General features: G+C 44.6%; 3 protein-coding genes across 3 annotated transcripts; 1 reads left to right on the forward strand and 2 right to left on the reverse strand.

Moving 5' to 3' along the window:
* Positions 1 to 567: 567 nt before the first annotated feature.
* LOC117386270 (heterogeneous nuclear ribonucleoprotein C) lies at positions 568 to 8,049 on the reverse strand. Its single transcript, XM_033983607.2, has 10 exons — positions 7,953 to 8,049; positions 6,750 to 6,783; positions 5,039 to 5,088; positions 4,500 to 4,765; positions 3,814 to 3,886; positions 3,462 to 3,512; positions 2,468 to 2,631; positions 2,283 to 2,390; positions 1,438 to 1,556; positions 568 to 1,066 (listed from the first exon to the last, which is right to left on the reverse strand). Exons 3-10 carry the CDS (start codon positions 5,041 to 5,043, stop codon positions 986 to 988), a joined length of 867 nt encoding a protein of 288 aa, XP_033839498.1. The 5' UTR covers positions 5,044 to 5,088; positions 6,750 to 6,783; positions 7,953 to 8,049; the 3' UTR covers positions 568 to 985.
* Positions 8,050 to 8,368: 319 nt separating this feature from the next.
* On the forward strand, positions 8,369 to 16,045 carry LOC117386143 (GTPase IMAP family member 8-like). Its single transcript, XM_055228916.1, is given in 6 exon segments — positions 8,369 to 8,408; positions 8,781 to 8,899; positions 8,902 to 9,538; positions 9,857 to 10,504; positions 15,164 to 15,978; positions 16,040 to 16,045. Coding segments are annotated over 6 exon segments (2,232 nt in total). The 5' UTR covers positions 8,369 to 8,401.
* si:ch211-63p21.2 (FH1/FH2 domain-containing protein 1) lies at positions 16,000 to 26,355 on the reverse strand. The gene is made up of 11 exons (XM_055228917.1): positions 26,197 to 26,355; positions 25,341 to 25,616; positions 23,682 to 23,822; positions 22,842 to 23,024; positions 21,207 to 21,326; positions 20,333 to 20,494; positions 19,891 to 20,135; positions 17,692 to 18,028; positions 16,934 to 17,042; positions 16,839 to 16,863; positions 16,000 to 16,073 (listed from the first exon to the last, which is right to left on the reverse strand). Exons 1-11 carry the CDS (start codon positions 26,353 to 26,355, stop codon positions 16,067 to 16,069), a joined length of 1,764 nt encoding a protein of 587 aa, XP_055084892.1. The 3' UTR covers positions 16,000 to 16,066.
* Positions 26,356 to 27,812: the final 1,457 nt, after the last annotated feature.

The following is a 27,812-nucleotide window of genomic DNA, read 5'->3' on the forward strand; positions in this document are numbered from 1 at the left end:
ACGTAAAGACTCACTGTGGAACTTTTCTGTTTATATAATCTGACCTCACAGACGTAAAGACTCACTGTGGAACTTTTCAGAGGGAGTGCCCATCTGCTTTGCCTGAATGTTCCACACTGAAGCATTAAACAGTTTAGCTCTGTGGAGGAAACCAGACAGCACCAGGACAAGTCACAGCTCAGCTCTGTGGAGAGGCGAGCCCACAGGAGCAGCACGTGTTTTTCAAGGTCATTTTCAAACAATAAAACTGAACCCTGAAAAACAAACAAACCATGATGCGTGAGTTTAAAGCCATAAGGTGGAACATTCGGCCCTTCTCTCCCTCGGTCTGTCCATCTCTCTCTCCATCTGTCTCATCTTCCCTCTCTGCTCTATCCCTCCTCTTCCTCCTCCTCCACTCTTACTGCACACTCCACAGAGCTGATCTATAACTTGCTCTGGTGGCGCCCCCTGCTTGTTTCCGTGGAGACAGACAAATTTACAGCTAGATCCCTGAAGTTCGGGCGTTCAGACTCAGATTTTGGCACATTTTGGTGAGATTTCAGGCAGAAAAAGGGTCCATTTCTATAACTTATAAACGTGTTTATTATTTGAACCAGTGCAAAGATACAAACTCGACAAAGACACATAAACATCTGCACTGACGTACGGTAAAATAAAAACTCAAACAAAAATCCTATTGAAGCGTTCAGTTTGTGCATTTTCAACTTTCTATGTGAGATGATCCATGCTCAGGTTAGATCTGTGAAATGAGTCGAGAGCAGCTTTAACGTCACACTGCCCCCCGCTGGTCAGGATGCAACACAGCAGCACTTCCCTTTTAGAGCGTCCATTCCATTTCTCCAGTTTAAACTCGCAACAAGATTTGAATCAAAAAAATGCAGAAGTTATTGAGGTAAAATAGGAAAGATTTCAAAATGGCGTCGTCTGCTCCCGTCTGCAGATTTGTGGTGTATCATAAACATTGTTCTGTGTGTTTTTCTGCTCAGTCTCCATTGGCGCTGTCCCCGTCGTCCTCTCCTTCCTCTCGCTCTGCGTCCTCCTCCTCTTCCTCGTCGGCCTTCAGCTGCAGATCGAAAACAACAACAAAACATGTCGATCGAATCAAGCGCCATTTAACGAGTAGAACATCAGCTTTGGGAGGTTTAAAATGTAATAAACATGTCAGAGGGCGGAATGAGCACAAGCCAACGTCCACAAAAACATCATTTTACACAGAATAAGACACATGGAGACACGGGGAGGGCATCTGACACACGGGGAGGGCATCTGACACACGGGGAGGGCATCTGACACACGGGGAGGGCATCTGACACAAAGGGAGGGCATCTGACACACGGGGAGGGCATCTGACACACGGGGACATTTCAGGACATGTCTGCAGAGTCTAAACTCTTAGCAGGTCTGTGATTGGCTGGTTTGGAGCATGTGACTGACCTCTGGCCCCTCCTCCTCTGAGTGCAGCTCGTGGTTCTGATCCTGGTTCAGATCTTCGTCCTGTTTATAAGAAGAACCTGGAGACACCTCCCCGGGCTCCGCCGTCGGACTGCGAGTGTCTGTGAAAACGCCATTTCATTAGAGCAGGAGCATAGTACTTTCTGTAGTCTGTGCCCTCTGTAGTCCATGTACTCTGTAGTATGTGCCCTCTGTAGTACGTGCCCTCTGTAGTATGTACCCTCTGTAGTCTCTGTGCTCTGTAGTATGTGCCCTCTGTAGTATGTGCCCTCTGTAGTACGTGCCCTGTGTAGTACGTGCCCTCTGTAGTACGTGCCCTCTGTAGTACGTGCCCTCTGTAGTACGTGCCCTCTGTAGTACGTGCCCTCTGTAGTATGTGCCCTCTGTAGTCCGTGTACTGTGTAGTATGTGCCCTCTGTAGTCGGTGTACTCTGTAGTACGTGCCCTCTGTAGTCGGTGTACTCTGTAGTACGTGCCCTCTGTAGTCTCTGTGCTCTGTAGTATGTGCCCTCTGTAGTACGTGCCCTCTGTAGTACGTGCCCTCTGTAGTACGTGCCCTCTGTAGTACGTGCCCTCTGTAGTATGTGCCCTCTGTAGTCCGTGTACTGTGTAGTATGTGCCCTCTGTAGTCGGTGTACTCTGTAGTATGTGCCCTCTGTAGTATGTGCCCTCTGCAGTATGTGCCCTCTGTAGTCCGTGTACTGTGTAGTACGTTTGTGCCCTCTGTAGTACGTGCCCTCTGTAGTATGTGCCCTCTGTAGTACGTGCCCTCTGTAGTCCGTGCCCTCTGTAGTCCGTGCCCTCTGTAGTCCGTGTACTGCTCTGACCTGATTTCCCGCTGTTTTCCATTCTCTCTAAACTCTCCAGCAGGAAGTCGACTTTGTGCTTGATCTGCGTGAGCTCTCGTTTCACAGTCTGCAGGTCGTCCGCTCTCACTGAGGAAGAGGAGGAGCGTCAGGGTGAAACACACGTGTCAACATTTCACCTCTGTGGTTCTAAAAAGTGTCTGTACTTGTTCGTGATGGGCGAGGGCTCCCCCTGGTGGACGAGGAGAAGCTGTTGCGGTTCCTTCGGGTGCTGCCTCCGCTCACACTGACCCTGGGGCGTTTGGACGGCACCACGGGGCGAGACAGGGGTAAGGAGGGCACGGGCAGACGGGACGGGTACGTGTACATGCTAAAACACAAGACAGCCACACGAGAGGATGTACTATCGATACTGATCCGATACCACGATGATAAAAACACTTTTAGACGGGGATGTGCCACATTAAATTATGCTACTTTGTGTTCTGTTCCCGTGTGTCTTATATCTGCAATCCTCAGTGTCCAGTAGGATCATAGTGGACCATGGTCCTGTTTAGTCCTGGTTTGGTCCCGTTTAGTCCTGTTTAGTCCTGGTTCAGTCCTGGTTCAGTCCTGGTTCAGTCCTGGTTCAGTCCTGGTTCAGTCCAGCAGGTTCATAGTGGTCCACGGGTGTACTCTAGTCTGTGTCTTCTACAGAGACACATCATTCTAAACAGATTCAGGAGGTTTGTAGGTTTCTGTTCTGTTGCCTGCAGATCGGGCGCAGAGACACAGGGATCGTTCTGTAGATCTTTGTCCGTTACAGCGATACTGTCGGGTTCAAGGCAGTACATGGTCTAACAGAGTCTAACAAAGTCACAGAGTCTGAAGAAGATGAGCTTGCACCAGTGTTTTATATTACTCAAGCAGTGGGAGTTAACATTCTATAGATACAAATTTAAAGCACAATTGAACAATGTGATTGAATCAGGAAGTTCTATAACACCCAGAGTCAGGTGGTATACGCCCTGCTGCGTGGAAAACACAACGTTTTACACCATTATAAGAAAGTAAGCAATATTACATTTATATATTGTCCACAGGTTCATTTCTGTCAATGGGACTTTTAAAAATGAAACCTGCTCTAGGTTTTGATACTAGTCTTAGGATGGATTAGTATCTGTTTTCTGACAGTCCTGTAGGGGCTAAAGGGCGACTTACCGATCATAATAATCTCTTTGAAAGTCATAGTCCAGATCAAGTGAGGAGGAACTGTGAACAGAACAAACACAGTTATGATCAAAGGTGTTGGGTTTTATAAACATTTTATCAGTGATGACGGTCCCTGGTCGAGTCTAAAACAAACTCAGCAAATAGTTTGATCAGAGATATACAGAAGTGACTTTAATCTTTAATGAATACTTTTTGATTTGTAGCGGAAACACGTGACCCGTTTAGTCCAAACACTGTATTCAAATAGAAAAACGTCATCACAGGTTTATTAGGATGTAATGCCGTTTTAAACCAGGAGGAGGCGCCTGCTGCAGAATCAGTCCCTTTAAATGAGACTCACCTGTACATGTCTGACGCCGAGCGCTTGGCCGTCTTTGATCTGTGCGGCTTGGGCTCTCCGGCCAAGTTTATGTCTGTGGAACAAAGAAGAATGTTACTAAAATGACCTGACCTCTGACCCCTGACCCAGATCATGATTTAACCATCATATTTTAATGCACTTTTTTGTATACAATGAGTTAACTAAAGCAGAAAAAACAAGTCCAGCTCCACAAGGAAAAGAAGGAATAAAACCCTTTTTGTCCAGTTTACAACAACAACAGGACACGAAACGACACCATAGACTGTTTATATAAATACTTTGCTAACCTGCTAGTCGCCGCGTTCCAAACAGGAAGTGATCACGGACGCACTTTTTATAATGTTCGTATTAACCCTCTACATGATCCTGGGGTTTTTATTTCACTATTGTGTCTGTAAATCAAGATCTGAACATTAAAAACAGACAAATCAGGTCCTTCTGTCCCCGAGGTCGCTCCTGTTAGCGTTAGCAACAGGTTTGATTGACAGTGTTGCTAAGCGCCCGCTCCCTGTTAAACCAGCGGTGCGGACGGGAAGGGGCGTTACCTTCAACAGCCTAGCTCTGGATTGGCTCTTTGGTTGCTATGACACTCGCGGTCAGAATTCCAAATATGTAACTCGTCTATTTAATTGCCATAGTAACCCCTGTTGTCGTCGTAGTCTCACCGAGCACCTGTCCGACGATGACCCTGCCGTCCTCGCCCGCCACGGCCGCCCTGGCGTTCCGTTCGCTCACGTACTGCACAAACGCGTAGCCTTTGTGCACGGAGCAGCCCACGATCTTCCCGTATTTGGCGAAGATGGCCTCCACGTCGGCCTTGGTGACGAGGAGCGTGTTGAGGTTTCCGATGAAGACGCGCGAGTTCAGGGAGTGAGGGTCGTTCTTGTTCGTCACGTTGCCAGAAATGAGGCTGGATGAGGACTTGGATCTCCTGAAAACGACAAAACAAAACCGAAGGATGTGGATTATAAAACAGAACTTCAGCCTCTTTAACCCTGTAGAGCCTCGCTCCTGATTGGCTCTTTGGTTGCTATGATACACATGGTCAAAAATATAAATATGGATCTCGTCTCCAAAGTGGCCCCTTGATGAGCTTCATCGAGGGGCTGTGGTGACGTCACACACACGGATGTTAGCATTAGCATTAGCATTAGCGGCTAAACCAGTGAATTCAGTGAAAGAATCGAGACCATTTTTAACTCACTCCATGTTCTGTGATTTGTCGATGACACGATGACCAGGTCACACCACAGGCTGAAAGAAAAACACAAGTTTTACAAAATACAGGACGCAACAGAACGAAGAACGAGGGAGAGAGGACGGAGGGAGAGAGGAGAACGAGGGAGAGAGGACGGAGGGAGAGAGGAGAACGAGGGAGAGAGGACGGAGGGAGAGAGGAGAACGAGGGAGAGAGAAAAGGCCTGAACAGACATGTGATATTTAGAAAAATTAAATTCTTTGTTCCAATACAAAGCCACAAATGCACTCTCCACAAACACACCTGTCACAAGAACAGTTTGTTTTTCACCGAAGTAACAGATGATAAACGATAAAACTGGAACCAAAACATAAAACTAAATTATACAATATACGAACTGCAAGAAATAAAATAAAAAAAACAGTAGTGCGTTTGTCTGTCATACATGTTTTTATATATATATACACTTATACACACTTATGTTTTAAATGGACGTGTTTACTTGTTTGTGTTGTATTTTAAACAGCTCTCATTGGTTCCTCTATATAAATAATAAAGACAGAGCCTTTAAGTAGATGGAGTTTCCAAATTGTATGACTCCATTTTGTTGATATATTTTGTGTGTATAAAGTTGGATTCATGATAATGTTTCTGAGATCAACCAGATAAATATCTAAAATAATGATTTTAATGCCACTACACAGATCTTCAGAGGACAGTTCTTTCTAAAACCACTAGGAGGCAGCATTAGATTAATCTGAACATCCAGAAGAGCCACAGTGAACAAGAACATCACACTTCAAATAAGTAACAGAATTAAACTGTTCAAAACCTCTTTAGGAAAGTTAAAGTTAAGAAATGATCATTAAAGAGGCTCAGGGTCAGGGAAGAATACTCTGAAATGTATTTAGCCACAGAATACTGCAGTAAAATGTGTTTTGTGACATATCAGAGGGCTGTATTCTGAATACTCTGAATACTTTTAGAGTTCATCGTGTTATGGTGTAAAACATGACATTACAAACAGCTTGATTTGTGTTGCTCTGTTATGAATAAATTAACATGTAATTAGAGACTGAAAAATCACACCTGCCTCATCACAGGTGCGTTTTTTTTTGTATTCTCACTAATATTGTGCAGTTTAAAGCCAAAATTACACAAAGTACCTCCAAGTACTCTTATTTTAGTAAAGTAACTGTACACTGAATACCACAAAATGAAAGAGTAACTGCAGTAGAGTACAGGGACTCTTACTTCCAAACACGGCACATAGTTTGGATTTATCCGTTTTATTTTTACACATATATTTAATGTGTTTGGGCTTGTTTGGATCCGTCTCATGAGGCGTTTAAGGAGCAGGGCTGAGATCTGGTGAAAGAACTGCACTTTCTACATAACATTAAATATATAAACTCATATGTGGTGTTGGTGTGTACATGTGTGGTTGTGCAATACTTTTTACTTGATTCAGGAGGAAAAAAAAATCAAATAAAAATCATGCTTCAAAAATCAGATCCATCACAAGAACCATTACCCAGGATTCCATGCAGTCGCTTTAAAAATAACTTTAAAAAACAGGAAGAAGAGGAACATGATTTGTGCTTCAAACAATAATATTTGAGCGAAAACACATGAACTACATCCACTTTTGAAAAGAACAGGGTGAGGTGAAATGGTTTTCCAAAAGTTTGAAAAAAAAGGCGAGAGATCAACTTACGATTTGTCGATGCTCAAAAAAGTGGCTTCAAAAACTAAAAAGAAAAACAAAAATATCAAAATTAGAACAAGGACCAACAAAGTTAAAGTCTGCAAGTAAATAAAAAATACAGAAATAAGACGCCTAAAGAGTTTTGTGGTTTTAAATCCAAAGGCAAAACACTGAGGAAATGTTTTAACTACACTTAAAGTAACGATTCACAAAGCAGATTATCAAATTATGAAGGATACGACTGATGAGGTAAAGAGAAAGTCCAGTTAAAACAATTCAATATATTTTTGTTTCAAGATATAATTTTAAAACTGACATTACAACTTTACACAACGTTTACAAGATTTAAGCACAAACCACCGCTCAGATCTCATTAAACCTGACACGTTTAGTCCCTCAAAACTGTAACCACCTGCAAATATATTTCACATTTAGGGTCCTGGGTCTAATGTGCAGCTGTTTTGGGGATCTGGGGTCAAATGCACGGCTGTTTTGGGGGTCCTAGGTCAAATGTGTAACTGTTTTGAAGGTCCCGGGGTCAAATACACGGCCGTTTTGGGGTCCTGGATAAAGTGTGCAGCTGTTTTAAGGGTCCTAGGTCAAATGCACGGCGGTTTTGGGGATCTGGGGTCAAATGCATCACTGTTTTGAGGGTCCTGGGTCAAATGCGCGGCTGTTTTTCGGGTCCTGATCTGAAAAATTGCAGATCCCTGATTTAGAGCACTGCTTTTTTGTTGCAAAGGTGAACAGGTTTTACAGTAACAGAACACACGACCCACTACTGTGTTTCTGGGGAGTTCATGTGGGTCCAGTGAGGGGTTAAATTAACATTTTATTCATATAAAGCGAATGTTTTTAATGGAACTAAACGCTCTTCAGACTTTCACTGGAAAATGACAAAAAACAATCTGCATCTAAACCTGAAAAAGCAGAAATATAACTCATTCTGTTTAATGTAAGTCTTAAAATAAACCACAGCAGCTCGTAACGCGAACAGAACCGACTGGAAACTCAGGACCTAAAGCAAAAAAATGTAAAATAAAAAGAAAATGTGTCTTTAAACACGAGCAGATCCAAAATGAACCAACCACAGCAGCGCAGCCCCGAGAACAGGCCACAAACGGCTCAAAATGTCAACAAAACGCCCAAAAACCCGCTCAAACGCACGAAAAAGGAAAAACTACGGCAAAAACCTCGTTGAAAAATACTCACCAGGAGCAAAGAGAGTAAAAATGAGCTAATTTCAGCGGAGTTTGGGGAGAATAACGAGCACAGGTCCGCGTGAGGCAGAGGAGACCACAGACCACACAAAATGGCGCCTCACGCAGGAAGAGAGACACGCCCACTGCCCGGACTCGCGCTCTGATTGGACAGTGACGGAGCGCACACTGCTCACTGATTGGACAAATGTCATGTCAAAAAAAAAAAAAAAAAGAAGGAAAAAAAACCTCCTTTATTTACAAAGGCCAGTTTTGTGAGTATCATTTATTTCTTTATTACTTAAAAAAAAAAAAAATTTAAATACGTATTAATTATTTAAGAATAACAGGCCTAAATGTGTCACGTGACATTATGGCACGTGACACAAACCACGCCCCCTGTGACAAAACAGAAAACACAAAGTGAAAAACTCCAGAGGAAAGACCCAAGACTCAAGAAACATGGAGCGTGAGTACAATTTTATATTATTTATATTTTTACCACAGGCAGTTCGCATGTGCAGATGATTTATGTGTTTATGTATTTATGTATTTATGTGTTTATGTATTTATGTACACCCTGTGCCTGTCAGATCCTCTCAGTCTTTAACACTAGACCCACTCCTCCCTGGTATTTAACACCACACAGGACACACAGGTGTTTTCTTGTCCTTTTCCTGTGTGTTGTGTTACCTGTGCATCTGTTTTGTGTAGACTTTTATGTGAAGCTCTTTGGTTCAGCTGTTGTTTTAAAGTTATTTAAGTTGTTTTAAATGTGATATAAAAATAAACTTGAACTGAATTGAATTAATGACAGAATGTATATTTTACCTTTTTTTAGAAAATGAACCAATGAGGATTGTGTTACTGGGCAAAACTGGAGCAGGAAAAAGCAGCTTGGCAAACGTCATTTTTGGAGAGGAAGGAAAGTTTAAAGAGAGTGATTCCCCAAATTCTGAGACAAAAAAATGTCATGCATAAACAGACGAGTTTTCCGTCTGATCGACACTCCAGGTCTGTTTGACACGGACCTGAACGACCCTGAGATGAGTCCAGAGATCCTGAAGTGCATCGAGGAGTGCGCCCCGGGACCTCACGCCTTTCTGCTCGTGCTCAGAGTGGAGAGATACACACGACAGGAGCAGGAAGTGGTGGAAAAAATACTGAAACATTTCTCTGAAGAGGCTCTGAAATACACCACTGTGGTCTTCACTCATGGAGACCAGCTCAAACAAAGGGAGAACATTAAAGACTGGGCCAAACAGAATGAGGCTCTGAGGTCCCTGGTGCAGAAATGTGGAGGGCGCTGTCATGTGTTTGATTGTAAATACTGGAAAAACAGTCAGGATCCATACAGGAACAACCAGCTGCAGGTCACAGAGCTGCTCAGGACCATCCAGACCAATGTGGAGGAGAAGAACTGGAGACATTACACAAACATGTTCCTGGAGTTTGTGATAAACAACATGGAGAGGATCCGGTTCTTCTTTAAATTTGCAGCAAAAGTCTTGTTGGGAGCTTTACTTGGTGAAGAATCATCTGCAGAAGCTTTGCTTGAAAACAGAGCAGTGACTGAAGAAGAGAGCGACCTCTGTCCAGGTATTTACACGTCTGTGTTTCTCAATGTGTCCAGTTACTCCATGTTTCCACTGTCTGTGCACCGGCCCGTCTGACGGGTCCGTACTGCCCAAATAAGAGTAACTCAGAGAGTAAATACAAATTGATATAAATCAGAAGTTGAACCCGACACATGTAATTTGACAAAACATGAAATAATTCACAAACCTGGTATTTAGACATGGACATAAACGTGGAGCTGACCCGGTGCAGCTCTGGGGTGTAGTCCTGTTGTAGACCTGGTTCAGTTCTTTCTTGTCAGTGTAACAAAAATAACTTTGCGTTTCTTTTACTTTTCAGAAGCTGAAACATTGAGGATCGTTTTACTGGGAAAATCTGGATCAGGGAAAAGCAGCGTGGCCAATACGATAATGGGAGAGGAGCTGTTTATGCTTTCATCAAACATCAGCAAGTCCATCACCAGAAGAGTCCATGGAAGAAACATCACTCTGATCGACACTCCAGGTGTGCTTGACATGGACCTGAGGGACACTGAGCTGAGTCCAGACTTCCAGAAGTGTATGCACAAGTGTGACCCGGGGCCTCACGCCTTTGTGCTCGTGCTCAGAGTGGAGAGGTTCACACGACAGGAGCAGATTGTGGTCAATCTAATACTGAAATATTTCTCTGAAGAGGCTCTGAAATACACCACTGTGGTCTTCACTCATGGAGACCAGCTGAACAAAGGGATGGAGATTAAAAAATGGGTTGAACAGAATGAGGCTCTGAGGTCCCTGGTGCAGAAATGTGGAGGGCGCTGTCATGTGTTTGATAATAAATACTGGAACAACAGTCAGGATCCATACAGGAACAACCAGCTGCAGGTCAAAGCTCTGCTCAGGACCATCCAGACCAATGTGGAGGAGAACGGAGGATACTACTCCAATGAAAACCTGCAGAAAATACAAAATCAAATCAAACCAAAATCTTTCTTCAGCTGGATATTTGGTTTTTAGTTTAGTTTTAAATCCATCTGTATGAATAACTCGTCTGTACGTTCTGTGTAATATTTGATTGAGTCAGTGATGTTCTACCACAGTCTGCCTGTAGGGGGCGCCTGTTTGATTTGATGTATATAAATAGTATAAGTCTGTAGGCCTACACTCTGCAGGCCTACATAAACACATACACATACTCTGGTGCATAACTAAAGTTTGATCTTCCTCTAAAACTATTGTGTATATTTAATTTTATGATTAAATGAACCTTTGTGTGAAATAAAAACGTCACATCTTCATGTTGTAGATTGTACAGAAAAATAACTTCACACAAATAAAAATATAAACGTCAACAACTGGATTTGTTCATTTCTTTCATGATGTGGAGAGAACGCCTCCTGCTCGTCTCCATGGAGATGAAACTGCTTTGACTGGAATGTTCCACAGAATGGCATTAAACTTATAGAGCTAAAAATAAAAAAATAAAACCTGGAATAAGTTGTATTTTTACAATGGGGTCGTCTCTCCGTAGATCTGACCTGTAGCTTTGTTTAGTGCAGCGTGCTGGGAGTCAAGTGTTGGATCTGTAAAACACACACTGCAGCTCAAGACAAACAAAACACAGATTTTCTTTATTTGATGCATCTGGTTTGGCAACATTAAATATTCAACATTCAACAGCGTCACAGCGACACACAACACACAACACACGACACACAACACACAACACACGACACACGACACACGACACACAACACACAACACACGACACACAACACACGACACACGACACACGACACACAACACACGACACACGACACACGACACACGACAGAAACTGGTTGAACTTGATTTTCCATTGACACTTCACTGAGTCTGAGAGATTTTCAGAGACAAAACATCAGCAAACACCTCGTCTTTTAAAAGCTGTTTACTGTTGAGGGATAAACTTTTTTTCCAAAGTTCAGTTCCATTTTTATTTATACAGCACATTTTACATAAACTGCCCAAAGTGCGTCACATCAACAACAACAAACAAAAACAGATCAGCATAAAATGTAAAGTAGAACAGATCATTTGATTTATTAAGTTCTTTAAACGTGTGAAACATCATGTTTCATCATCGTCTCATGTTTTTTTAGATTTATCAGTTTGACACACAGTTTAGGAGCAAAAAGGTAAGATCCACCTTAAAACAAAATAAGTTATTATTTGCTCTGAAAAAAGTACAGAGAACAAAGAGTTTATCAGAAAACATGTGACACAAACCACGCCCCCCGGGACAAAACTGAAAGTAAAAACTCAACAACTCCACAGACCTGACGAACCAGACTCCAGACTCCAGAGCAGACCCAGACCCAGACCAGACCCAGAGCAGACCCAGACCCAGACCCAGACCAGACCCAGAGTGAGGCCAGACCCAGAGTGAGGCCATGGCGCGTGAGTACAACACTTCTGTTTGGTCCTGTGTTTATTTCTTTATTTCCTGCAGACAGTTTCATGTTCAGTGTTTTTCATAAACGGTCCTGATGAGGACTGTGTCTGTCGTCCAGCTCTGATCCATAGTTTAATCTTTTACGATGAGGATTGAAGGGGATGTCAGGTAATAAAGCTTTTTAGATGCATGATTATATAATTCATATATCATATCATATCAAAACAGTTCATACATCCTTTGAATATTGTCATGTAACCATTTTTACACTGGATGCATATATTCTTTGAATGTTGTTTGCTTTTGAAGTTTGTTTAACAAGCACTATTTTATACTAAAGTTTGAGCACAGGTTTGATATACTAACACTGAAACTATTCATTAAAGTTGTATCCTTTTGAGGTATGCCCAACAAGCTCTATATACTAACACTGAAACTATTCACTCATTATCACAGTCCTACTTTAAAGGGAACTTTGTGAGATGTGAATTGTGGGAGACAGTGGGTGTTTCCACAGACTCCTGTGCAGAGGTAAGGCTGCAGGTGTAGACTAAAGGCCAGAAAAACAGACGGGTGCGGCTCGGAGAGGTGAACGAGGCCAGAAGGAGGAACCAAGGCGTCTACCTTCTCAACAATATTTGCATATTCATGTTGCATGTTACATTTTTATCCTTTTGGGCCAGGGAAAGGCAGACAGAGCCTCTGCACATACGAGGGATCGATCACATGACCCCGGGTCCTGTAGATTGTAACTGTCAGGGGAATAAACTTTTGTAGAGGAAGGAAAGTTTAAAGAGAGAACTTCCCCAAATAATGAGACAATACAGAGGAGTGTAGAGAGACAGAGGTGCAGACGTGTTCAGGAGTGTTCAGGAGTGTTCAGGAGTGTTCAGCTCAAAGGCAGGACACGACAGGCACAGGGAGCGGTTCATCTGAGACAGAAACTTATTTCTGCCTGTGACTTTTATGTTGTTTTCAAAAGTGTTTTTCACTTTTGTGATGTTGTATTTTAAAGGAGCTGTGTCATTTTATTGTCTTAAAAACATAAAAATCTGTAGTAAAAGTAGAAGTGTTTTTATTTACTTTTCACAACAGAGACCAGTGTTTTGTTTTTCTCAGTAAAGTAGCACCATTCCTGATTATCAGACAATAAACTCTGATATAATCCGATGCCGACAGCACACAGAGGACTCACTCTGACCTGAAGAGCAGATTAAACGACCTGCACTGGGCACATTCTGCTCAGATAAAACATGTGCAGAGCCTTTAAGACAAAGACCAGGGCCAGAGTCAGAGCGGCTCAGGACTGGAGTGAAATGCTAATGCTAACGGCTTTATTCTATTCAGTTCAGGTGTTTCTGGCAGTTTCCTGTTATACGTGACGTTGTGAGGACCTTTTTAGTTTATTTTCATTTGTTAATTGCTATGGCAACAGTTTAAATTTTTCATCATTATGAAAACTATGGATAGAACTGAATGTTCTGTGTCAGGTCCACGACGACGTCTGGACTCACCGTCTCAGTGTTTTCACTGTGTACATTTTAATAAAGTACACTGAGGCAAATAAGTATTTGAACACCCTGTGATTTTGTGAGTTCTCCCACTTATAAATCATGGAGGGTCTGAAATGTTCCTCTCAGGTCCATGTTCACTGTGAGACATGATCTAAAAAAATCTGGAAATCACATTGTATGATTTTTTAAAATAATTTATTTGTATGTTACTGCTGCAAATAAGTATTTGAACACCTGAGACAATCAATGTTAATATTTGGTTCATAGCCTTTGTTTGCAATTACAGAGGTCAATTGTTTCCTGTAGTTTTTCTCCAGTTTGTTCACACTGCAGGATTTTGGCCCACTCCTCCACAGATCTTCTCTAGATCAGTCAGGTTTCTGGGCTGTCCCTGAGAAACACGGAGTTTGAGCTCCCTCCAAAGATTTTCTATTGGTTTAGGTCTGGAGACTGTCTGGGCCACTCCAGAACCTTGATATGCTTCTTACGGAGCCACTCCTTGGTTCTCCTGGCTGTGCTTCAGGTCATTGTCATGTTGAAGACTCAGCCACGACCCATCTTCAGTGCTCTAACTGAGGGAAGGAGGTTGTTCCCCAAAATCTCTCAATACGTGGCCCTGGTCATCCTCTCCTTATACAGCGCAGTCGTCCTGTCCCATATGCAGAAAAACACCCCCAAAGCATGATGTTTCCACCCCCATGCTTCACAGTAGGGATGGTGTTCTTTGGATGGTACTCATCATTCTTCTTCCTCCAAACACGGCGAGTGGAATTAAGACCAAAAAGTTCGATTTTGGTCTCATCTGACCACATGACTTTCTCCCATGATCCTCTGGATCATCCAAATGGTCATTGGTCAAACTTAAGACGGGCCTGGACATGTGCTGGTTTAATCAGGGGAACCTTCTGTGTCATGATTTTAAACCATGACGTCTTAGTGTATTACTAACAGTAACCTTGGAAACGGTCCCAGCTCTTTTCATGGACCAGCTCCTCCTGTGTAGTTCTGGGTTGATTCCTCTCCTTTCTTAGGATCATTGACCCCACGAGGTGAGATCTCACATGGAGCCCCAGTCTGAGGGAGATTGTCATGTTTAGCTTCTTCCATTTTCTAATAATTGCTCCAACAGTGGATCTTTTTTCTCCAAGCTGCTGGGCACTTCCCCTTTGCCCTTTCCTTGTGGAGGTCTACAGTTTTGTCTCTTGTGCATTTTGACAGTTCTTTGGTCTTGTCCATGTCAGTAGTTGAGTCTTACTGATTGTCTGGGGTGGACATGTGTCTTTATGCAGCGAACGACCTCAAACAGGAGCTTCTAATTCAGGAGAATAAGTGGAGTGGAGGTGGAGTTTTTAAAGGTGGAGTAACAGGTCTTTGAGGTTCATGATTCCAGCTGATAGACAGGTCTTCAAATACTTATTTGCCTCATTGTATATGAAGTAACATACATGGAATAATCAGGAAAAAAGACAATTAAAAAATATTTTAGATTCAAATTCTCAAAGTTTCCTCCTTTTGATTTGGCAAAAAATATTTATTAGAGTTGAGTTACTTAACTTTTTTTCTTTACTACATGACTCCATGTATCTCACTTCATAAATCCGGTGTCGTCTGTTTATAAAAAATGCAGAAAGTAGAAAATATTTTTTTTAAAACACATTGGAGACAGTGAGACTTTGGCCTGGGCCTGGACACATTTACTGAATAATCTCTGTGATTTCAGAGGAAGAGACGAGGATCATTTTACTCGGGAAAACGGGATCAGGAAAGAGCAGCCTGGGAAACACCATATTTGGAGAAGAAATATTCAAAGTGAAAAGTTCACCAAACTCTGAGACCAGCGTCTACAAACCCCACAGGAAAGTGATAGACGGCAGAAGCATTTGTCTGATCGATACTCCAGGTGTGTTTGACACTAACCCAGACAAAGCCGATCTCAGTGAAATGTTTTACCAGTGTGTGCAAGACTGTGCCCCGGGACCTCACGCCTTTGTGCTCGTGCTCAGAGTGGAGAGATACACACCACAGGAGCAGAGTGTGGTCCGACAAATACTCCAGTACTTCTCTGAAGAGGTTCTGAAATACACCACTGTGGTCTTCACTCATGGAGACGATCTGAACAAAGGGGAGAACATTAAAGACTGGGCCAACCAGAACGAGGCTCTGAGGTCCCTGGTGCAGAAATGTGGAGGGCGCTGTCATGTGATTGATAATAAATACTGGAACAACAGTCAGGATCCATACAGGAACAACCAGCTGCAGGTCAAAGCTCTGCTCAGGACCATCCAGACCAATGTGGAGGAGAACAGAGGACGATGCTACTCCAACGGGTTCTGGAAACACATCAAATACATGAGAGTAAAAGGGGTCCCTCTGAGATACCTGCTGATCGCTTTACTCGGAGCAGCTACAGGAGTGGGTGCTGCTGTTGTCGCTAAGGTGGTGTTTGGTGCCTCCACCGCAGCTGCTCTGGGGGTGGGCGTAGCGGGCTGTTCTGTGGGGGCCGCAGCAGGGGCTTGTGCTTTGGCACCAGAGGAAGTGAGGACAGTAGCTTCTTCTGCAGTGAACAGAGCAGGACAAGTGACTTCTTCTGCAGCAGGATTAACCAAAGACATAACGAGAAAGATCAATACCTGTTTGGGGGATAAAGATAAAACAAATTAAAAACAAGCTGAGAAGAAAAGGAAGAAGAGAAGACTTCAGTGCCATTGTCAAAGGGGGGGGGGGGGGGGGGGGGGGGGGGGTAGTTTTCGATTTCGATAGAATTATTTGTACTCATATTCATACAAATATGTTTTAATATGTGTGTAAAGCTTCTGTCTGAGACGTGACGTCCTGCAGTTGTACAATTCAATAAAAACATAACTATATTTTGAAAATAAACACTTTTGTCAGAATCATTCAGATTCATTTATTTACATTTTCAATGAAAATGAAACACCTGTAAAATAATAAGAACAAAGACCAGCAAAGGCTTTTTCTGTTTCCATAGAAACGACTCACGATTGGCCACGATCGTCTCATAAAACACGACACTTTTCTACAGTGTGTCATGTGACGCACAAACACAGTTTACCCCTAAACAACAACACTGAATATTCCACTGATGTTTACACACGTGTTTGTGTGTAACGCTCCAAAAATAGATACACAAAGAAAAACACTCATGTCTTTTATTGTGTTAAAAGTTTGAAAAAACATTTTGTGACTAAATTATAAAAACATGTTTTTGACACTAGTGTAAAAGTAAAACCTCCAAATGTTAAACAACAAAACAGCACAAAGATAAACATGCTACATGTTTGTTACAAAAGAAAAGATTTTCAAATGTGTAATAGATTTAATAATAATAATAATAAACATTTTTGTGTAATAAAATACACTTCTTTGTTCTTTACCACTTGAGTTTTCGTGATTTTGCACCTACAAAAAGAACACAGTTTGTGTTAGTCTTACATAAATAAAATGCACTTCCTGTTCCACACTTTCTCACCGTGTCCTTCGTTTTTCCGGCGTCTGTTCCGAGGGAGCGTCACGTCCAGTCGGGACAAAGACTCTGCAGTTTGTAGAACGTCCTCCAGTGTCCTGTGCTCCTCAGAGTCCTGCACAGACACAGACAGCACGAGTACATCATGTACACACACTGTGTACATGATGTACACACAGTGTGTATCATGTACACAGTGTGTGTACATGATACACACTGTGTACATCATGTACACACACTGTGTACATCATGTACACACACTGTGTACATCATGTACACACACTGTGTACATCATGTACACACACTGTGTACATGATGTACACACTGTGTGTATCATGTACACACACTGTGTACATCATGTACACACAGTGTGTATCATGTACACACACTGCATACACACTGACTTGTTCACACTGAGCTGCTTTAAAGTCTATTCTCTGAGCACAGGACACATGTGTGAAGTACTTCCTGGTTCTAGTCCTGACCCGAGCAGCAGTGTCTGGATGTTCTGGATGTTCTGGATGTTCTGGATGTTCTGGATGTTCTGGATGTTCTGGATGTTCTGGATGTTCTGGATGTTCTGTTCTGTCTTAAGGCTCGTTTGGAGAGGCCAGTGAGCAGGACGTTACAGTCGTCTAAACCCCGCCCACCTGTGACGCCCCGCCCACCTGTGACGCCCCAAGTACAAACTGGACGTCTCTTTACTTTACTTTAGTACAGTACTTTACTACTTTTTTAGTTACGTTCCATCACTGCTGATTTACCTGTGTGGTTGACATAAGATGGTTCCTCCTCTGGCCCTTTGGAGTACCTCCCCTCCCCCCTCTCTGTCTCTCCTTCTCTCGGTCTTTCCCTCGGTCCTTCTCTCTGTCCTTCTCTCCGTCCTTCTCTCTGTCCTTCTCTCTGTCCTTCTCTCCGTCCTTCTCTCCGTCCTTCTCTCCGTCCTTCTCTCCGTCCTTCTTCTCTCTCTGCTGGAGGATGGTCTGGTGCATGGCTCTGTACTCTAAAGAGAAGTCACTGATGGTTTTGCAGAAATCCTCAGGTCGGGTGTCCCGGATCAGGGATGGAGAGTACCCCAAAAACAACAGGAACGAGTGAAACCTGGAGACAGACGGAGGAGGGGGGCTTACTTGATGACATCACTGTTTCACCATTTCATTTGCTCAGATATTTGTTTTTGTCAATGCCATATTTTTGCTGACCAAAACTTCATAAAAACTACATAAAAGAGAAGTCAAATGAGTCCACAGGGTCACATGTACGTGCTGGTTTATGTCATCTACAACAGAGCCACATGAAACTGTAAAATCTGAAAAAAGATCTGTACAGGCCGCGTGTTTAATGATGAAAAAACCTGTGCAGCTCTGTCACACTCAGGTGTAGAACAGCGCCCTCTGCTGGTATTAAAGTGATTTATCCACAGATCAAATTAAACCCAAATACAGAACCGTTAAACTGCAATATCCCACTTTATGTACAACTGATCAGTGTCTCTGGTTTATAGATGATGAGTGTAAAAATGACTCTGTTTCCTCTGTCTCTGTTTTTACGTTTTAACAAGGTTTATTTTGTTAAAGTTTTGTAGAAGCTACAATTAGGAAAAAAATCACCTCGAACCTTATATTTACCTATTGATTTTCAAAGGGAAAGATTAATTCCTCACTTCATTCAATTTAAACAGAAATAAACGACTGCGACGACAACACCTTGACTCTTCTATTAAATAATAAATAGTTAAATATAAAACTAATTATTTCAGTGACGTCACATAAGACACATTACATAAGCACAGACAGAGGTTCAAGTTCCTCCGTGTCCCATTTCAGCACAAACACAGAGGAGTCCCCTCTGTGCACGTGGACACGGTCACGTGGGTTTGACCCACAAATCCACAGTGTGACCCTATAATTGGTCTGGGTTATTGTCGACGCACAGGAGCGCACGCGACGCGCAGGAGCGCACGCGACGCACAGGAGCGCACGCGACGCACAGGAGCGCACGCGACGCACAGGAGCGCACGCGACGCACAGGAGCGCACGCGACGCACAGGAGCGCACGCGACTGTGACGCGTCACACTGAGCTCCTTTTATCTGCAGCAGAGACAGACGTCATATTAACTCTGTGTCATGTGTATAAATATATGTACAGTTATACACATTTATATAAGTATATATATATATATATATATATATATATATATATATATATATATATATATATATATATATATATATATATCATAGACACATTTGTCCCAGTCGGACACAGACAACTCTGACACTGCAGCTGTAACTGTCACTCAGCCCCATGTCCCGCCCCCAGAGCCATATACTCCACTGTGATTGGTTCATTCAGCTCCGCACACAACACTGTAAAGTGCCACATCAAACTCACCGCACCAACATTAAACTTTCATATTAAGGTGGGGGCCACAAACTCGGGCCCCCAGGGCCGCAATTGGGCCACGGGCCGCGAGTCCGAGGCCCCTGATTTAGAGAGTAGGTTCATAGTGGTCCATGTGTGGACTGTGTGTCTGATTCAGATCAACATCAGTATAAACAGATTCAAAGGTTCATTTCTGTCGTTTGGACTTTTTTATATTGACACCTGAGAAAAATGAGGATGAGGATTCCCCAACATGAGCCTGACCCCTGACCTGCTGACGACCCCTGACCTGCTGATGACCCCTGACCTGTTGACGACCCCTGACCTGTTGATGACCCCTCACCTGCTGATGACCCCTGACCTGCTGACGACCCCTGACCTGCTGACGACCCCTGACCTGTTGACGACCCCTGACCTGTTGATGACCCCTGACCTGTTGACGACCCCTGACCTGTTGACGACCCCTGACCTGTTGATGACCCCTCACCTGTTGATGACCCCTGACCTGTTGACGACCCCTGACCTGTTGACGACCCCTGACCTGCTGATGACCCCTGACCTGTTGACGACCCCTGACCTGTTGATGACCCTGCGGTGCACGGCTCGCAGCACGTCCAGTCTGTCCTCACAGTCTCTGAGGAACCTGGGAAGTCTCCGTCTCGTCCCATGTGAGGACGGCTCCTCGTGGCTCCTCCTCCTCTCTCCTCTCTGCTCCTTCCTCCTCTTCTCGTCCTCCTTGTCCAGCGTCCTCAGCTGCTCCCATGATGCTTTGCACTGGGCCTCCAGCTGACGGAGGTTGGACTGGACGAGTGAGTAATCACACTGCAGGACGAGAAAACACGAGAGTACACGAGTGTGTGAAGAGTACACGAGTGTGTGAAGAAGAGTACACGAGTGTGTGAAGAGTACACGAGTGTGTGAAGAGTACACGAGTGTGTGAAGAAGAGTACACGAGTGTGTGAAGAAGAGTACACGAGTGTGTGAAGAAGAGTACACGAGTGTGTGAAGGGAGCACTGACCTTCCCGGCTCTGGTCACCGCGGTGATGTCGGAGTAGAAGTCTGAGGATTGTGGGTAAATCTGGAGGAGCAGGGAGCAGACGTGATGGAGGAGCGGCCGTCGGGAGTGAGTGTCTCGCACCTGAGACAGTTTCCCCAAATAACTGAGCTCAAAGCCGCGCGCCTGCACCAGAAGAACAAGCATCACCGAGTTTACTGTTTTAAACCTCACTGTTGTGTCTGCTCTGTTCCACCTTGTGATGTCATGAAGTGGTAGAACTTATTAAAATACTTAAAGTATTTTCTCTTTTAAGAACCAGTTTGTTACATTGAACTGGCGCCATCTTGTGGTACAGAAGGTGCATAAAATAAAGTGACAGTTTGTGTCGCACTCGCCCTGCACCACACTCGAGTCTGACACTGTACAGATGATGTCATCAACATTCCCTGGAGATGTGACGCTAACTGGAGGCACTGCTCTGTCTGAAGCTCTGTTAGACTTTAATCTGAGTTTTATTTTAACACAATCTGACCATAAAGAGCTGACTACACTAGATGAGCTGATCTGTTAAACAAGTCTCTCTCAAATCACATTACAGTCACAAGCTAGCATTAGCATCAGCATTAGCATTAGCCTTAGCCAACAGTTCTTCAGTGAGTCGCTCTCATCTTGGTGTAAATAAACTGGACCATGAGCTGGGACCTCAGATAACATGTTCTTTAAATCACTCTTGGATGTTTTTCTTGAGTTTTCAGACGACCTAAAAGCGTGTTTGCTAACGTGTGCGCTGTGTCACCATGGTAACTGCTGAACATTTTTCCGTAGACGCACATACAGAACCCCCCGGTGCGATGTCACTGCAGAGCGTCAGTTTCCGTTCGAGCTCCTCACTCACTTTGCATCCGTTGAGGAAGTTCCCGATGGCTAAGACCGTGGCCAGGATCCATCTGAAGGTGGCGCTGTCCGAGAGCTGCTCCATGGCCAGTTTCAGGTGGAAAAGAGGCTCCGCGATTTCCTGTTTACAGAAAGTACACGGGTCACATGTTTGTTTGTTTGTTTCCATTGGCTAAAATGAACAGATAAAACAGCTCAACATCTTAATAAAACCAGAGCAACTGTTTAATCTGTCAGAGGTTTCACAGTGTCACTTTAATCTGTGTGTGTGTATCTATGTTATCTGGACTTTTATGTGAAATATTTCAAATGTGATATAAATATAAATATACAAAGATGAAGAAAACCTGTGACATAAAGTCAATGTGTCTCTGTTTGATGCACCTCCTCCTCTCCTCCTCCTCCTCTCCTCCTCCTCCTCTCCTCCTCCTCTCCTCCTCCTCCTCTCCTCCTCCTGCTCTCCTCCTCCTCCTCTCTTCCTCCTCTCCTCCTCCTGCTCCTCCTCCTCCTCTCCTCCTCCTCCTCTCCTCCTCCTCCTCTCCTCCTCATCTCCTCCTCCTCTCTTCCTCCTCCTCTCTTCCTCCTCCTCTCCTCCTCCTCCTCTCCTCCTCATCTCCTCCTCCTCTCCTCCTCCTGCTCTCCTCCTCCTCCTCTCTTCCTCCTCTCCTCCTCCTGCTCCTCCTCCTCCTCTCCTCCTCCTCTCCTCCTCCTCCTCTCTTCCTCCTCTCCTCCTCCTCCTCCTCTCCTCCTCCTCCTCTCCTCCTCCTCTCCTCCTCTCCTCCTCCTCTCCTCCTCCTCCTCTCCTCCTCCTCTCCTCCTCTCCTCCTCCTCTCCTCCTCCTCCCCTCAGACACTAATGTGCAGAGTCTTATGTTCAAACTGATCCTTTTGTGTTGTGTTTTATTTGGACACTACAGTCGGGGCTTTTCATCTATAACATTTTATAAAATGATGTTTGTATTTTTATCAAGTGAAAACCACAGTCTGTGTAAAGACGTGACTGAGAGTCTGACGTCACCACAGCTTCAGCTCCAGATGAAGCTCATCGAGGCCGGAGCAGGTGGAGAGGAGAATGTGGAGCAGAGTTTCATATTTGCAACACCGAGTGTCATAGCAACCAAAGAGCCAATCAGGAGCGAGGCTGTTGAAGGTCACGCCCCTTCCCGCCCACACCACTGGTTTAACAGGGAGCGGGCGCTTAGCAACGCTGTCAATCAAACCTGTTGCTAACGCTAACAGGAGCGACCGCGGGGACAGAAGGACCTGATTTGTCTGTTATTAATGTTCAGATCTTGATTTACAGACACAATAGTGAAATAAAAACCCCAGGATCATGTAGAGGGTTAATACGAACATTTAAGACCAGAATGAGTCTGAAGCAGCAGAGGGGACAGGGCGGTTAGCATGTTAGCATGTTAGCAGGTTAGCATGTTAGCATGTTAGCTTTGTCATTTATATAAACAGTGAATGGTGCAAATAAATGAAGTTAATGATTTTACATTTGATGAGCCACGAGGTTCAAATCATTTCACAGAAACAAAACAGTTTAAGTGTAAATGTTTTTTTTGCAGCTCCGTCTAAAACGACTACAGTTTAAAAGATCCTAAAGTAAATGTACTCGAGTAAATGTAACTTACTCTCTCCATGGAGTCGTAGTCGAGAGCGAAGGCCCAGAGCTGGAGCCTGGTGCGGAGGTGAGGCACCTCCCCCAGAGTGAGGAGGCACAGCTCAGCCGGAGCCAGGGGCTGCAGGGGGGTCAGGCTCCGGGCCTCTCTGACCACACGCACCTCCTCCTCTGTGGGCACGAGGCTCTGGACACGCTGGACGGGCAGGGAAGAGTCAGCACAAGCCCAGCATGACTCAGAGGGAGGGGTCTGGAGGAGGGGCGGGGTCTGGAGGAGGGGCGGGGTCTGGAGGAGGGGCGGGGTCTGGAGGACTAAAGGGGAGGGGCGGGGTCTGGAGGACTAAAGGGGAGGGGCGGGGTCTGGAGGAGGGGCGGGGTCTGGAGGACTAAAGGGGAGGGGCGGGGTCTGGAGGAGGGGCGGGGTCTGGAGGACTAAAGGGGAGAGGCGGGGTCTGGAGGAGGGGCGGGGTCTGGAGGAGGGGCGGGGTCTGGAGGGGGAGGCGGGGTCTGGAGGAGGGGCGGGGTCTGGAGGAGGGGCGGGGTCTGGAGGAGGGGCGGGGTCTGGAGGGGGAGGGCTCTGGAGAACTAAAGGGGAGGGGCGGGGTTTGGATGAGGGGCGGGGTCTGGGGGAGGGGCGGGGTCTGGGGGAGGGGGGTCTGGAGGAGGGGCGGGGTCTGGAGGAGGGGCGGGGTCTGGGGGAGGGGGGTCTGGAGGAGGGGCGGGGTCTGGAGGACTAAAGGGGAGGGGCGGGGTGAAGTGGGTGAAGAGGGTGGAGTGGGTGGAGTGGGTGGAGTGGGTGGAGTGCGTTGCTCAATGACACAGTGACATTGGTTCATATTCCGCCGTGTCTCACCTGGATGTCCTCGCGGTCCAGGACGCTGTCGTCCATGCTGTAGATGGCGGGGGGCAGGAGGTGGGGCGGGGGCAGACTGCTCAGGGCGATGGTCACGATGTTTGAACGTTTCACGCCCAAAACGCTGACGCACGACGACTTCTGACGAGGACACGACAAACACACACAACGACAAACACACACACAACGACAAACACACACACAACGACAAACACACACACAACGACAAACACACACACGACAAACACACACACAACGACAAACACACACACAACGACAAACACACACACAACGACAAACACACACACGACAAACACACACACAACGACAAACACACACACAACGACAAACACACACACAACGACAAACACACACACAATGACAAACACACACACAACGACAAACACACACACAACGACAAACACACACACAACAACAAACACACACACAACAACAAACACACACACAACGACAAACACACACACAACGACAAACACACACACAACGACAAACACACACACGACAAACACACACACAACGACAAACACACACACAACGACAAACACACACACAACGACAAACACACACACAATGACAAACACACACACAACGACAAACACACACACAACGACAAACACACACACAATGACAAACACACACACAACGACAAACACACACACAACGACAAACACACACACAACAACAAACACACACACAACAACAAACACACACACGACAAACACACACACAACGACAAACACACACACAACGACAAACACACACACAACGACAAACACACACACAACGACAAACACACACACAATGACAAACACACACACAACGACAAACACACACACACGACAAACACACACACGACAAACACACACACAACAACAAACACACACACAACAACAAACACACACACAGCAACAAACACACACACAACGACAAACACAACGACAAACACACACACAACGACAAACACACACACAACGACAAACACACACACAACGACAAACACACACACAACAACAAACACACACACAACGACAAACACACACACAACGACAAACACACACACAACAACAAACACACACACAGCGACAAACACACACACAACGACAAACACACACACAACGACAAACACACACACAACGACAAACACACACACAACAACAAACACACACACAGCAACAAACACACACACAACGACAAACACACACACAATGACAAACACACACACAACGACAAACACACACACACGACAAACACACACACAACAAACACACACACAACGACAAACACACACACAACAACAAACACACACACAGCAACAAACACACACACAACGACAAACACAACGACAAACACACACACAACGACAAACACACACACAACGACAAACACACACACAAAGACAAACACACATTTTATACAACGCAAGGCTCAAAGCTCACACACACACACACACCCCACTGAACTACGCCCAGTGGGGGGTGTGTGTGTGTGTGTGTGTGTGTGTGTGTAGATTCATGCTAATAGCCTTGTTAGCTTAGCGGGTTTAGCGTCAGACGTGTCGTTGCTAAAAGACTAAATAAACACATTTTGGCTCAGCTGATGGAGGTGACACGTCGCCATTTCACACGCTGATTCTCTCACCTTCTGTGCACAGGTGAGGCTGAAGTTGGCCCCGCCCCCTTTGCTCTCGAACAGGTACTCCAGTCTGTTGGCGTCCACCTGCACCGGCTCTAGCCCCGCCCATATAGTCTCCGCCCCAAACCGCGTGAGTCTGGGCAGGACGGGGAGGCTCTGCAGCGCCCTCCAGTGTAACTTCAGTGTGTTTGTCTTATCTGCGGACGGGACGGGGAGCGGAGGGGGCAGAGGAGGAGGCGGCGGGGGAGAGGGAAGTCTGGAGAGCCCCCTGGAGGCGGCGCACTGCAAATACAAGAGATGATTAAAGGGACGTGGGGTTTTTTTTATGTTTTAATGACTCTTTTTTCAGACCAAGAAGAGGTCGGGCTGCAGGTGGCGCTGTCGTCCTGCCTCCACCAATGGGAAGACAGCGCCACAACCTGTTTAAATCAGCCGACCAATCACGTCACAGCAACATCACGTGACCACTGTGAGGAGCTAGAGAGCAGAACAAACTGTCAGCGATGAAACAAACCAAACCTCTGTCTGAAAAAAGAATCTATGAAACAAAAGTCTTCACTGTCACGCCTGTCCACAGATCTGACTTGTAACGTGTCTACATGGAGTACCCTGAAGAAACGAGACGCCACCTCCAGGACAAAAGAGGAAAAACAAGTACTCTGGATTGTTAAGTAAAAGTACAGATACAAGAGCAAAGAAATACTCAAGCAAAAGTAAAAGTATCACGTGAGAAAATGTACTTAAGTAAAAGTATTAAAGTACCTGTTTACAAATGTACTTAAAGAGTAAAAAGTAAAAGTATTTCACACAGATTTTGAGTCTTATAAAGGATGTGTGTGTGTGTGTGTGTGTCCAGTCTGACCGTGGCCGTGGCGCCGCTCTCGTCCTCGCCGCTGTCCTCTTCGTCCCACAGGTCAGTGAAGTCCAGAGCGTCCAGACAGAGACGTCCCCGCAGACGGAGGACGTCCACAGTCTGGTCCAGGTCCCAGCTCAGGTCTCTGGTTTGGTCCGACTCTTTCATCGTCCTGATCTGAAAATCCACTCGAGTAAAACACACGACGTTCAGACTCGAGAACGACCAAATGTATTTAGTTTTTAAATAAAATGATCCAAAAATCTGCTTGTTTTTTTGTTTTTTCAGTGGGACATAACTCTCACTTAAACCATCGTCATGTTTTCAAATTTCACCTTATTCTTCAGTATTTTCTTTTAAAAAATGTCCAAAAATGTCGTCCGTTTTGATGCAGTTTGGAGATCGTCGTTCGCTGCAGTAAAAGCTTCAAACGTGAAACATCCAAACCCAAAACGATTCTTGGACAGTTTTTCTCCACAAAATTCACCTCTGAATATTTTCATGGATCTTCGTTTCGTTTTTGTGGATTTTGAACCTTTTTTGTGACGGTCAAACTCATAATTTGATCCTTTTTGGCCTTAAATCCTCAGCGTTTTTCAAATATATTCATCAGTTCTTCTTCGTTCAAACTCTGTTGGCGTTAGAGACTCGTCACGTTTTGAATCTCGATGTCGCTCCAGAGAAATGATAATATTTGTATCACTAAGATTTAAATAACGAAAGAAAATCGAACTGTTTTAAATCGACAGTTTCATTAAAAAACTCACGATGAAGTACTCACGATGAAGTACTCACGATGAAGAAGTACTCACAATGAAGAAGTACTCACAATGAAGTACTCACGATGAAGAAGTACTCACAATGAAGTACTCACGATGAAGAAGTACTCACGATGAAGTACTCACGATGAAGTACTCACGATGAAGAAGTACTCACAATGAAGTACTCACGATGAAGAAGTACTCACAATGAAGTACTCACGATGAAGAAGTACTCACGATGAAGTACTCACGATGAAGAAGTACTCACGATGAAGAAGTACTCACAATGAAGTACTCACGATGAAGTACTCACGATGAAGTACTCACGATGAAGAAGTACTCACAATGAAGAAGTACTCACAATGAAGTACTCACGATGAAGAAGTACTCACAATGAAGTACTCACGATGAAGAAGTACTCACAATGAAGTACTCACGATGAAGAAGTACTCACGATGAAGAAGTACTCACAATGAAGTACTCACGATGAAGAAGTACTCACAATGAAGTACTCACGATGAAGAAGTACTCACGATGAAGAAGTACTCACAATGAAGTACTCACGATGAAGAAGTACTCACAATGAAGTACTCACGATGAAGAAGTACTCACAATGAAGTACTCACGATGAAGAAGTACTCACAATGAAGTACTCACAATGAAGTACTCACGATGAAGAAGTACTCACAATGAAGTACTCACGATGAAGAAGTACTCACAATGAAGTACTCACAATGAAGTACTCACGATGAAGTACTCACGATGAAAAAGTACTCACGATGAAGTACTCACGATGAAGAAGTACTCACAATGAAGTACTCAGCCCAATACTGATCCAAAATACACTGTTTAAGTTGAATCTTC

Source organism: Periophthalmus magnuspinnatus, chromosome 18 (genome assembly GCF_009829125.3).
Source record: "Periophthalmus magnuspinnatus isolate fPerMag1 chromosome 18, fPerMag1.2.pri, whole genome shotgun sequence".
NCBI classification, from domain to species: domain Eukaryota; kingdom Metazoa; phylum Chordata; class Actinopteri; order Gobiiformes; family Gobiidae; genus Periophthalmus; species Periophthalmus magnuspinnatus.